The sequence below is a fragment of the Siphateles boraxobius genome, unplaced genomic scaffold, assembly GCF_051911475.1.
Source record: "Siphateles boraxobius isolate OS27281-9 unplaced genomic scaffold, OSU_SipBor_1 17, whole genome shotgun sequence".
In the NCBI taxonomy this organism is placed as follows: Eukaryota; Metazoa; Chordata; class Actinopteri; order Cypriniformes; family Leuciscidae; genus Siphateles; species Siphateles boraxobius.
This window is the reverse complement of record NW_027508777.1, coordinates 7,495,000-7,507,462: the sequence shown is the minus strand read 5'-3', so window position 1 is coordinate 7,507,462 and position 12,463 is coordinate 7,495,000. Positions and strand designations below refer to the sequence as shown.

General features: G+C 35.2%; 1 protein-coding gene across 4 annotated transcripts; it reads right to left on the bottom strand.

Annotated features, from left to right (window-relative positions):
- Positions 1–5,875: 5,875 nt before the first annotated feature.
- ppa2 (inorganic pyrophosphatase 2) lies at positions 5,876–11,148 on the bottom strand. Of its 4 annotated transcripts, none has more exons than XR_013204812.1 (12): positions 10,834–11,148; positions 10,377–10,441; positions 10,185–10,223; positions 9,845–9,898; positions 9,387–9,506; positions 9,097–9,183; positions 7,252–7,378; positions 7,042–7,169; positions 6,883–6,955; positions 6,676–6,745; positions 6,543–6,582; positions 5,876–6,463 (listed from the first exon to the last, which is right to left on the bottom strand). XR_013204812.1 is itself a non-coding variant. In XM_077232306.1 (12 exons), exons 1-12 carry the CDS (start codon positions 11,006–11,008, stop codon positions 6,435–6,437), a joined length of 1,023 nt encoding a protein of 340 aa, XP_077088421.1. In that variant the 5' UTR covers positions 11,009–11,148; the 3' UTR covers positions 5,876–6,434. The 4 variants fall into 4 exon arrangements, 3 of the variants coding, with proteins under 3 accessions (XP_077088421.1, XP_077088423.1, XP_077088422.1); XM_077232306.1 differs by having other exon boundaries at positions 6,867–6,955; XM_077232308.1 differs by lacking the exon at positions 9,097–9,183 and having other exon boundaries at positions 6,867–6,955; positions 10,834–11,130.
- Between the last annotated feature and the right edge of the window lie 1,315 nt (positions 11,149–12,463).

The following is a 12,463-nucleotide window of genomic DNA, read 5'->3' as shown; positions in this document are numbered from 1 at the left end:
CGGTAGATCCTTTTCCTATTTAGCACCAAAACTTTGGAACAATCTTCCTAACATTGTCCGGGAAGCAGACACAGTCTGTCAATTCAAAGCTAGACTAAAAACACATCTCTTTGACCTAGCATTCACATAACACTCTATAGCCTTCTATAATTCAATATTAGGCTGCTTAGATTAGGTCAGCCGGAACTGGGAACACTTCCCTCAAATCCTGATGTACTCGTTACATCATAAGAAGAATTGCATCTACTCTAATTTTAGTGTCTTTGTTTATCCCGAGGTTTTCCCGCAGCCTGCTGGATCCAGGCTGTTTCCAGATCTGACGAAGGACTTTCGCCTGGACCTGATGACAATGCAGTGCTGAAGTGCCAACTAGCCTCTCCCTATGGAGGATCCCTATACCACTCTACAGATAAAGCGTTGTGGAATTTTTCGGTTCGCGTACCTACCCAAAGTGATAAGATAAAATAAAAATTCTGCATCAAAATTTATAGACAAGTAGTTTGTTTACGCATGGTTTGTAAGGAATTACAAACCTGCGCACATATATTCAAACGCACATAAGTATAGAATCAATTCTTAATGCCCATGTGAACGCCATCAGCGTCTATCACAGGTTCACGTTTAAAGTCTGTTTAGAGAGAACGGTGTCGTCTTAGCGGCCCCTAATTTAATAACAAATGATCATTTAGACGGAAGTGAATCAATCAAAACTAACTTTAGCTGGAAAAAACATTTTTCAAGAGCCACTATAAAACCAAACCAATCTCTGTTACCTTAAACTATATGTTTATCTCTGTAAAGCTGCTTTGAAACAATCTACATTGTTAAAAGCGCTATATAAATGAGGATGACTTGACTTGACGCTCGCGCAGCCTCTCGAGGAGAAATCTACACAAATGAGCGCAGCACACACACTCTCAATGAACATACTGCCTATAAAAATCTAAATGTGGAGTTTTTATGTTTAACATTTGTTAAGCAACCTCAATTATTTTTCCTGAATACCATCACGATTGAAAATGTGACACTGATTTCCTACAAGTAGCCTACAACAGTTCAATAAACAGTTAAAATTAATTCACTTACATTTTTGTTTTTGTTCCGTTTCAGCAGCGAAAATAGTTCCAAACAAAAATCACAGCAGAACCATGGCGCATCACACAGAAACACTCAACCTGTTTTCATTACTGAATGATTCAGCATTGGTTGAGTCAAAGGTTCAATGACCCTTGCATAAACATCTGTCTCATTCTTTAATGAATCAGCCGTTTGAATGAATCGTTTGATTGAATGAATCAATGACTCACTCATTAAGACGGTCGCCTGCCACCACCTACTGGTGGTTTAGTGTTATGTTTAAAAGTAGTATCATTCTTTCCAACGTTTCTTATTTGTAGGCCTATATTTAAATCAATTTCATAACATTATTTTATGCAATTGTAATTTTCCAGTGTAAATGATTTAATTTGATCCGCACTACCTATGATAACAACCCTTATTATTCTAAATAATTGAATTTATTGATCAAATTTAGGAATTTAAAATGAAAGATGAAAGATTGGGGGAGGAGATGCCCTTTAAAGGTGCAGATGTTACAATATGCCGATTTAAATATCAAAGCTGATTGATAACTGATGAGAATATTGCTACAGAATAAATAAATAAAATAAAAAAATCCGGACAAGCAACTTTTTTTACAGATTAAGTTAATTAAGTTGATTTACAGATTTACTTTTCCGAAGGACCAGCACATGAAAAGGCTTAATGTCAAGCCCTGATTTGCCATTTCATACACTAGTTTTGATATGTAAATTGAATAGCCTACATACTGTAGAATGCAGAGATGGGGGACTCGAGTCACATGACTTGACTCGAGTCAGACTCGAGTCGCAAATTTAAGGACTTGAGACTTGCTTGACTAAATTAAGAAAATGACTCGACTTGACTTTGACTTGAGATCCAATGACTTGAGACTTGACTTGACATGAACTGTATGACTCGAGAATGACTTGATATACATTTATCATCGCAACATCAATTGATGAACAAAATGAAAGCAACGGAACCATTGACGCCAGTCATCAGATTCTGCGCGATTGCGTGACACTGCACAAGCCCAGAAAAAACATACATCGCGGTGAGCGCACTAAATACAAAAACATCTCCCAGCATCGTTTCTTTTTGGATATAAACACTAGAAATTGACTATATTCATACAAGAAGATTTGCTGTACGCATAATAACTGGCAAGGGATATCGGACGACCATCACAACCTCGAACAGTCGAACTTCATTCACCACGTCTAAAAGAAAGCTATAGCTTGTTTAACCTGTTTGTTATAGTTAATTTGACTATCTTTAAATCGAGAATATTGGTCAAAACAGCATGCCTCTTTATACACAATTATGTTTTCAAATGTAGCTTAATGTTGTCAATATTCAAATGATAATTAATGATGTCATATGTTTTGTATATCATTTGCAACATTTCTTTTTAAATCATGCTTTAAAGCCAAATATGTCGGTCTTTCCATTGACAAAAAACAACATAGAAAACTGTTAATGTTTTGTCGTGTTTTATGTTTCTCTTAAAGCAGGGTTAGATGTTATCAGGGGTTACATCTATTAGATGTTATCAAAATGCCAGCAGAATTAATATCGCACCCAAAATTCAAAATGTGGTGGAAAAAATGCCCTAGTATGAGTTATTTTCATAATTATAACATATGATATTAAAAAAATATTTCCAGAATATTGAAGCGATTGCAAATGTGATAATGATTTTATAAAACAGTTCAGTAAACAAAGAGTGAATATTGTGGAGTGAATATTGTGATGTGACATTTAGACATAAACTAATATTGCAAATATTTTCTGTTTTTGCTCGATTTCTCCAATGACAATAGTTCCAAACAAGCCACAGAAAGAGTTATGCGTATTTGTGATTCATTGACCTAGTTGCTTAGTTCCAGAACGAATCTGCCGTTTTGAACATAAGTTAAATGAATGCTTCTATGACTCGTACATTAATACGGTAATTTGGCGCCACCTATTGGCGGTTCTAACTTCATAATTAAAAATATATAACTTGTATTAAGGGGATGCTAGTTTGAAGAATGCCTTTGGTCGCATAGGAATTATACTTGAATTGTGAATTGTTTAATACCTTTTAATGGTGTTCTGCAATGTTTGAGGCATATTTATTTTTTCATGCTTTAATGTTGGCCTAATTTCAGTTACATTTAGATTTTTATTGTAGTAACCACTCAGCTATATGTGGAAATGCATATATTAAAAAATAAATAAAGTTGCAAATAAAACCATAGTCCACAACTTCTGTAGTTTTAACTTATTTTAATATATAAATTCAGTGAAATCGTCAAACGTTTGTATGACTTGCCAGTGACTTGTGACCCAAGCTACGACTTGACTTGACTTGCTTGAAATAAGGCAGTGACTTGACTTGACTTGCCTTTATAAAAAATGTACTTGGACTTGCTTGAGACTCGAAGGTTAAGACTTGAGACTTGCACATGTGTGACTTACTCCCACCTCTGGTAGAATGTATCCATCCCCTCTTAAATGTCCGCGACAGCGAGCGCGTTGGGCTGTTTAGTGAAACTGACGCATATATAGCCTATCTAACGGCAGATGAAGTAGGCTAAAACCGTGAATCTTCATTATGAGTCTGAATCATACAGTGCAGGTTCCTATAAGTTTAAATAAATAAAATAATTATTTAAACGAGGTTTTACTTCTGATATAAACATTTAGATTAAATATGCCATTCTCATTGATGGAGCACTTAAACTACATGAAATCATTACTGACTTACAACATTTTCTTATATTCAATAAATAGAAACATTTGTTGTGGATGCAATGCTTTTGAACACTTTTCCTCTGGCATGCTGTGTTTTAATGTTTTAACTACTGTACATAGATAATTATTATGATAATATCAGATTGTCTGAGAAAATAGTTTTGTGCAAATAATGCACAACAAGGTTAAAGTTTCCATATGTTTCCATTAAAAATATAAATCAATTAAAAATACTATTTGGCCAGTGGAAAAGATTGAGAAAACTTTCTCTGAAATGCATTTTACACTATTTTATTTATTTATTCAAAAACAAGGCAAGGATAGGCTACTAAATTATTTTTAATAATGTAATGTTACGGTACATCCGCATTTCACATCTTCCTAATGTCTTGTACCGTTAAACGTTATCACGTGGATGAATAATCATATGCAAATGATGATATGCATAGCAAAACTAGGCGTTGTAAGCTCCATATATGGTTATTTCGGGGAGGATACACATGTGTGCACAATCTTCTGCTGACTGGGATTTATAAAGTGAATTCTGTGCAGGTTCTGGCGTAGGCCTACGCATGGTTTTATAAGTCTGAATTTTTTTGCGTTTTTAGTTGTAATTTTGAGCATTTTTCTTGTTTTTCTATATATACACTGAAGCTTCAGATATTGTAATAATTCAAGTTAGTAAGGTGGACAGCAGGGAACAAATTTTAAAACTGGTAAAACCTTGAATATTAATTTGAAAATGCTTATTTTAAATCGGAATTAAAAGAAGTGTTCTTACAGCTTCAAGAACATTCTGTTATAATTTCAGTATGTTGCATTTGTGATATGGGGGGGTCTGAATGGTAAATCTTAAAATCGAACCATTTCATATCTGCATTGTTACTAATTGATTTTTGTTTGAAAAAAGGGTTTTTGAATTTCAACCACAAACTCCTTGACCCCAGTCAATTTATTTTTTGTGCATTCCGAGTTCAAGTGCGACAAAAGTCCTAATGTCTTGGACCACTTCGATGAACACCATTTTTATTTTTATTCACTTTAGGTCAAAATGACCCATGGGAAGGATGACACAGAAGGCAATGTGTGCTGTTTTAGTCTCATCTGCACGCTATCAAAACCCGGGTGATGACGGCGTAATAGAGTCATATTAGACATTACGACACTCGCATCAAACAAAGTTTTCAAAAAGTGAATATTTTGTTCGGTTTTTTCTGTAGCCAGAATGTTCCCAGACAGGAGATTTATGTCATAAATGCAGCAGCTCTATCAGTGGTTTGTCTCCTTCGCTTGCCATGCTGAACAAACACACCAACAACTGTGTTGCTGGAACTGTGATGTCAACAATAGATTTACATACAGATGATAGGACAGCTACTCTCATGAGAAACGCATGCGGAGCGTATCAATCTACGGAAGCATACATTAGCGGCCTGTTTTGCACATTTTTCCCCCCAACAAACTAACAAATATAAATGCCTTATCAGATTTGAGACTAACCGCACTGCAAGTGCGTGCCGAACTGTGGTGGTGGAGAACAGTATGGATCGATTTTTTAATGAGAACTGTTATACCCCTAGAAAATACGTCACAATACTGAAGTAAGGTTGCAACTTTCGGTTCATGCGGACATTAAACCAGAGGGTTTATTGCAACCATTAACAATAAAATGCTGTCATTGATAAACATCAGTTTCTAAGTCAGCCCAATTAAATAAACAGAAATTTAAGAAAAAAAAAAATTAAAGGTGCACTGTGTAATATTTAGGAGGATCTGTTGACAAATCCAATATCATATACATAACTATTTTTTCAGTGGTGTATGAAGACATTACATAATGAACCGTTGTTTTTATTAACTAAACATGAGCAGTTTCTATCTACATACACCATGGGTCCCCTTACATGTCAAGTCGCCATTTTGTGCCGTCATGTATCTACACAAGCCGTAAACGGACAAAAGTGTTTTGTCACAATGTTGTTCTTCGTGCAAAGAAAGTAGCTAAAGTCAGCGAAAAAAACTCTGACACAATTATGTACAAATAACAATAATATTCAAAATAACATTTTGTTTTATTGAATAATTAAGTAAACAATTTATTTATCTGTGTCAAGAAACCTCATTGCTTAACTGGCTACCCTCTGCTGTCTCAGACGACGACATATTTTCCTGGCGGCCACCATAACTTCTTTTGGTTGCTTTTCACAACCTCACCATTAGATGTCGCTTACAAAAAATTAAAAAAATAACCTCACGTTGTGGAAATTGTTGACTATTTAACCTTTAAAGTATGAAAGGTAACATGAGCTTTGGCACTGAAACACGTGTATTTTGAAATATGAAAATAAGAGTAATTAAGTACAGAAATATGTCAAACAATATTACTGCAAGAATAGTGAAATACAAGAAAAGTACTTACATATATGATAACAAATGAATGACAAGTAAGTGTGTATGCCTTGTGCTAATAAAGACAGGTTTTAAAGAGGTTTTAAAAATAAAATAATGAAACATACAAATCTTTGTACCATGGACATTACTAAACCCATGTAAAGGCATCGCCTGCCCTTTTCAACCTTCTTGTGAGATCACTGCAAAGAGTGAATGATCTTTTACTTTGCAAAGAAGTGCCATTTGTCCACTGAAAAATGGAAACGAGTTAAAGTTATATAATTTGATAAATAAATAAAAGTAATAAAAATATATAAAGACAATTTTACCTTCAGATGATACTGCGAGGGGTTCCCCATATTCTGCCGCCTACAAAAGCAAATGTGCAGTTGTCTTGTGTGTTCTCAAGGAATGGCAAAATTATGACAAAAATTTTGCCAATATTAAAAGACAAATACTCACAGCTTGAACCACAGCACTGGCCTCTGCATCACTGCATTTCAATGGACTATCGCACAAGGAGGTGTTTTGACTAAAAAGTGAGATCAAAGTAAGCAAAAAGATCATAATTACGGTCATCAAAATGACTACCAAATCTTTAACAAGGAGAAAATCTTTTGTCATTTCAATCTGGTATAAAAATCAAATCTCACCAAACAATTTCATCACCTTTCATCTTTTTTCTCATCACTAATGCTTTCCAGAAGCTGTGTGTTGATTTTATGACTTCTATAGCAAAGTCCTAAAAATATATTAACATCAACATTAGATGATTGATCATTAAATGGATTAACACTTCTCCATCAGAAATCTACCATGATACGCTACCTTATCCTTAAACTGTCCATTGAATGCAAACTTGTTCTCAGGCTTTCCATCTGGTACTTTATATTTTTTCAACCAATCCACCGTAGCCTCAAGATAACCAGGCTTAATCTTTCTCACATCCTCAATACCTGTTAATGATACACTAATTGAGATTACTCATAAATGTAGATAATGCAATTACTAAATAGATGTATAAAAACAAATACTCACTGTTAAGGCTTGATGCATCTGGGTCCTCTATATTGATGGCTATTACCTTCCAGTCAGTCTCTCCTTCATCTATCAAAGCCAGAATTCCAAGAACTTTAACCTGAATCACCTGCCCTGGTACACACACCTGTGACACAGATTTACAGTGAGTTACAAAAGTAATCAGAACCATAACCAATTTGTGTTGGTAAAGAAAGAAGAATCTATTGTGCTAAATAATAAAACACCAAAATACATGGAATAAAAATGTATAATAAAAAAATATATATATAGTAGGGTCTGGACCAATCCGACACACACTAATTATTCATATTCATTGTATTTAATGAATATAAAGGTCAATGAAACTCTCCCCCAAAACTAACCTCAAAAATGAAGTTACTTTGTCCGCCGGGTGTCCGGTTACAGAACACTTTAAGACTGATAACAGACTTTTACGACCTCAAAAGGAATGTGGCCACATGCTTAAGAGAGAGAGAGACAATCTTTAATTAAATAAACTTTGCGGTATTACTCTGATCTATGAAGGAACATGCCTCACAGAAACTGTGATGATTTACTGTCTCGTGTACTATAATGTATAACAACATGGTATGTTTGATTGGGGTGTATGTGGTTGCACAACCACCCAACGGTCAATATAACCTCACCTGTATCATGCTTCCTACATAATTAATCCTCATTTAATGGCACACACTTTGATGTACATCACCTTCTCTTAGAATGCAATGTGAATTTGTTATGTCTATTTGAGCTTGAATGAACAGTCTAAGCACGCTGGGGGCAAAGACCATAAATCAACTAAGAGCCGGTTCCCCTCTCGGACCTTAGGGGTGGTTCTTTCTCAGGCTATATCAGAGGCAGGCAACAGTGACCGCCCTCTCTTGGTAGTTTTCATCCTGCCGCAAACATTGTTTCAGGTGATACGGGGGAACCCCCTCCCCCCCTCCATGGGGGCCCAGAGGCCTCCCAGCAGGCCTGGAACCCAACCAGATCCGGCCTCATGGAAGAGAGAGGACACTCTCTCACAAAGAACCAAGGACAATCTCAGGAGTTTGTAACAACGACTCTAACCCATCATGCAAGTTCATCATATCTTCTTCATCCAACAAAGAAGAAAATGATTGAGACTTCAACATCTGACAGCAGCAGAATCAATAACAACTTCAGTTTTCAACAACTTTGATAATAGTGTACGCTACCCAGGCATGCAAGTATACTTTTGATTTTATGCTTTGAAAATGAAATGCTGATGTTCTTCTCATATAGTTACATGGAACTTCTCAATAGTTCCGTTTTCGGTTTCGTTCTATCACTCACCTATTTATGTATTCATGTGTGTATGTTGTTTAGTTTATTTATTCGTATAAATATCTATATTTAGTTAATAAAACTTGTACATAATATGTATTTGGTTCTGTTTTGTATGCAATACAAAGTCACTTTCACGATCGCGGTTTTTGCTACTTGCTCAAAGTGCTGTACATGCTAAGAAATAATTATTCTTCTGTGGCCATGGAAGATACCCTTTTCTTAGAATAAATTAATAATCAAAATAGTTCGTTGGACGAACTGATTAATTGATTCTAATATTAATTCAGCCACATCAAGTTAATCCAATTAACTGACCCAAATATTCATGATTAATAATAACAAGTTATTATTGATTATTAATATTTCATATAGCTAGGTTCCTTACTATATATATATATATATATATATATATATATATATATATATATATTTAAAATATAGGATTTGTAATTTTGTAAACTACAAAACTGCTTAATGGTTTAAATGCTTTTGCAAGAGTATTATTATAATTAACTATGAAGTTCCACCCACCTTGGAGCTAATCTCACACACGTCTATGGGGTCATTGTCTCCACAGCACCTGGTTTCCTTGTCAGTGTGGTTGGGATCTTCCCATGTCTATATATATATATATATATATATATATATATATATATATATGTTAAAAAAAGGTATTATGTTTGTATTAAAATGTGTAGAGGATTAGTAATACAAAAATATTACAACAATTACGATGACGAAACAAAAACATTGATTTTTCAAATCAGACTGCAGACAGATCTTATGGAAATTCATAGCAATAATCAAAACCAGGACATCACCTGTGGAAGTGCACCATAGTTCCAAATGTAACCTTTGTGCGGAAAAATGTTAGCTACATATCGTAGCTTGCCTTTCTTCACATCTTGCTTGATCGGGTTTAATGGTTCCTTTGTTGCTATCTGCGGGTAAAGGAAATTATGAAAATTCTGTGCTAAAAATAACATACTATTGTATTGCTCATAAGCACAATATAAAAACATACAATACTGCATCTAAAAGATTTGTTTTTCTACTGATAGATTCTATCAATCTAATTTAAGTGTTACATTTAATGTGTTTGTTCAATAAAATAAATTAACTTTCCAAATAATTGGCCAAATCAGGCAAAGAAATGCCTGAAAGAAATTAAGAAATGGAGAGATACTGGTCATCCTAGCCACAGTCAGACACAAGGACCACAGAGGGACAGTGGGGTTGTGGGGACTTAACAGTTTTTAATGTTGAAAAATTTACTTACCTCCAACTTGGCATTTGACCAACGAGGAACTTCTACGACCATATTAAACAAAATCTGTTAAAGACAAACCAACATTATTACATTAAATCAGTGGTTCTCAATCCTGGTCCTGGGGACCCACTGCTCTGCACAGTTTGTATGTCTCTCTCATTTAACACACCTGATTAAGATCATCAGTGCGTTAGGAAAGACCTCTATAAACTGAACAGGGTGTGTCAGATAAAGGAGACATAAATTGTGCAGAGATGTGGGTCCCCAGGACCAGAATTGAGAACCACTGCATTAAACACAATCTGTTTTGCAACAATAAGATCCCAAAATGCTTATGCTGATTGGTTACCTCATTCGTTTTTAATTTCTTTGATGGCACGCCACATTCCTGATAAATAAGAAGCATTATGTCATTAGAAAATAGACTGAGTAAGAATTGTGCCAGTTATCTTGAAAAAATTAGGTTACTGGACTAATTATTTATTAGGCTATCACCTGACCTAATATCACTGATTTGAAGTAGACATCACAAAAAAACAACCTGTTCATCAGCAACACACAGAGGAATGTCATGGAAAGGGGATATGTATTTTCCATCGGAAGTTTCTGCAAAGCAAATGTTACAACCTGTATCAGTCGTCAAAATTCAATTTATCTCAAGGTATCAGACTGGTTGTATTTAAATAAGGTTCCTCTCCCTCATAGTGTTTGATACAAAGAGATAGACCATGGGCGTTGCTAGACGAGGTGTAGAAAGCATACAGTGCAAAAAAAGGAATTAGAAGAGTTTAATAGTTTGCCTTTCAATGAAGTTGAGTGTAACCTAAACCGGAATGCGTGCATGTTACGTCTTTGACAATCTCCCACCGTCGGCGCTCACAAATTTGCAGCGAGGTAACACACTGTGTCAGCACAAATCATTTTATTTGAGAGGAGTGAGGGGCTTATAGTCTTCGTTTTTTATTAATTACATTTAAAGATGAGAAGGGCAAACTTACTAAAATAAATCCTGTAGTCAGTTGAGTCGGGTCGTCCCCTCTGCTCTGTTAGGTAGTGCACCATTTTTCTCAAATGAAAGGCAGCAGCTGAAATGAAAGACTTGCTTTTCCGAGATGACTGCGAACAGAGAAAGGCTGCAGAAAACTTCGAGGCAGTATAAATAACTGAACGCATTATTTACTTTGACATTTAATATAATGGTTCCTGATTGCGTGTGTGAACCATAGACAGTAAAAGAAATGGACACAGCGACCCCGTTGATTTCAACTGAGAGAGTTGAAGTCTTCTTCTTCTTCTTCTTCTTCTCTTTCTATGGCGGTTGGCAACCAGCTTTTTGGTGCATTACCGCCACCATCTGGACTGGAGTGTGGATCAATGAGTCAGACTCCTACACTGTAAACGAATCAGACTAACCTTTTTATATTCTTTTAATTAACCCAGTTGTCTTTAAAAAAGAAAACAAAAAATTAAAACACATTTCTCCAGACTCTCTTTGCATTATATCATGTACATTTAGGGAAATCTGATTCTCACCTAGTTGTGATAACAATCTTTGTCTAGCTTGATGGTATTTAGGACAATTCATAATTACATGTTCTACTGTCTCTTGACTATTGCAATATTCACATTTTCCATCAACATGCTTATTCATTATAAATAACGTTCTATTTAAACCTGTATGTCCTAATCTTATTCTAGACACCACATCTTCTTCGCGCCTTTTTCTGTATGTATTCCTGCTCTTTCCCACTTTTCCTTGAATACTATACAAGTATCTCCCATTTTGTTCATTGTCCCAAAGAAACTGCCATTTTTCATTAATTTTAGTTTTAATTATACTTTTAACTTCAGCTTTACTGTATTTAATATCCATCTCTATAAAAGAATTCTCTGCTGCTTTCTTCGCACATTTGTCTGCCAACTCATTACCTCCTACACCTATATGAGCTGGCACCCATATAAATGTAGTACTAATACCAGACTTTAGAAGATTGTTAGCTAAATGGATTATTTCAAACACTATATCCTGTCTAGACTCAGAGTGACAATGCTTGAGACTTATTAATGCTGAACTGGAGTCTGACGCAATCACAACTTGCTTAGGTTTATTGCTCTCTATCCACATCATTGCCATCCATATTGCCACCATTTCTGCTGTATATACTGCTAAATCATCATTAATTCTTTTAGCATATTCAATATTTAATTTAGGGATAACATAAGCAATTCCCATTTTCTTATCTTTCTGCTTTGATGCATCAGTATATAAAATAATTCCTTCTTTATATTTACTATTTATGTAATTCTGAGTCCTGCAACGATCCACTCCATTAACCTCCTTTTCCTCCAATAATCCTAAGTCAACTGGAACTTCCGACAGCAGCCAAGGAGGTACAACTGGAAATACCACTGTAGGGCTTATCTTTAATGTACTAATTCCAATTGTATATCTTCTGCCTTATTGTCCATCCAAAACTTTTGATTAGATTATTCTCTCTCTCTTGACATTCCCATAAAACTGTCTGACTCATATGTTTTTCAGTATGACCTCTCAGATTTGCCCAATACACAAGAGATAGCTGGTCTCTTCTTAGATGTAGCGGCATCTCCCCCATCTCTACCTGGATT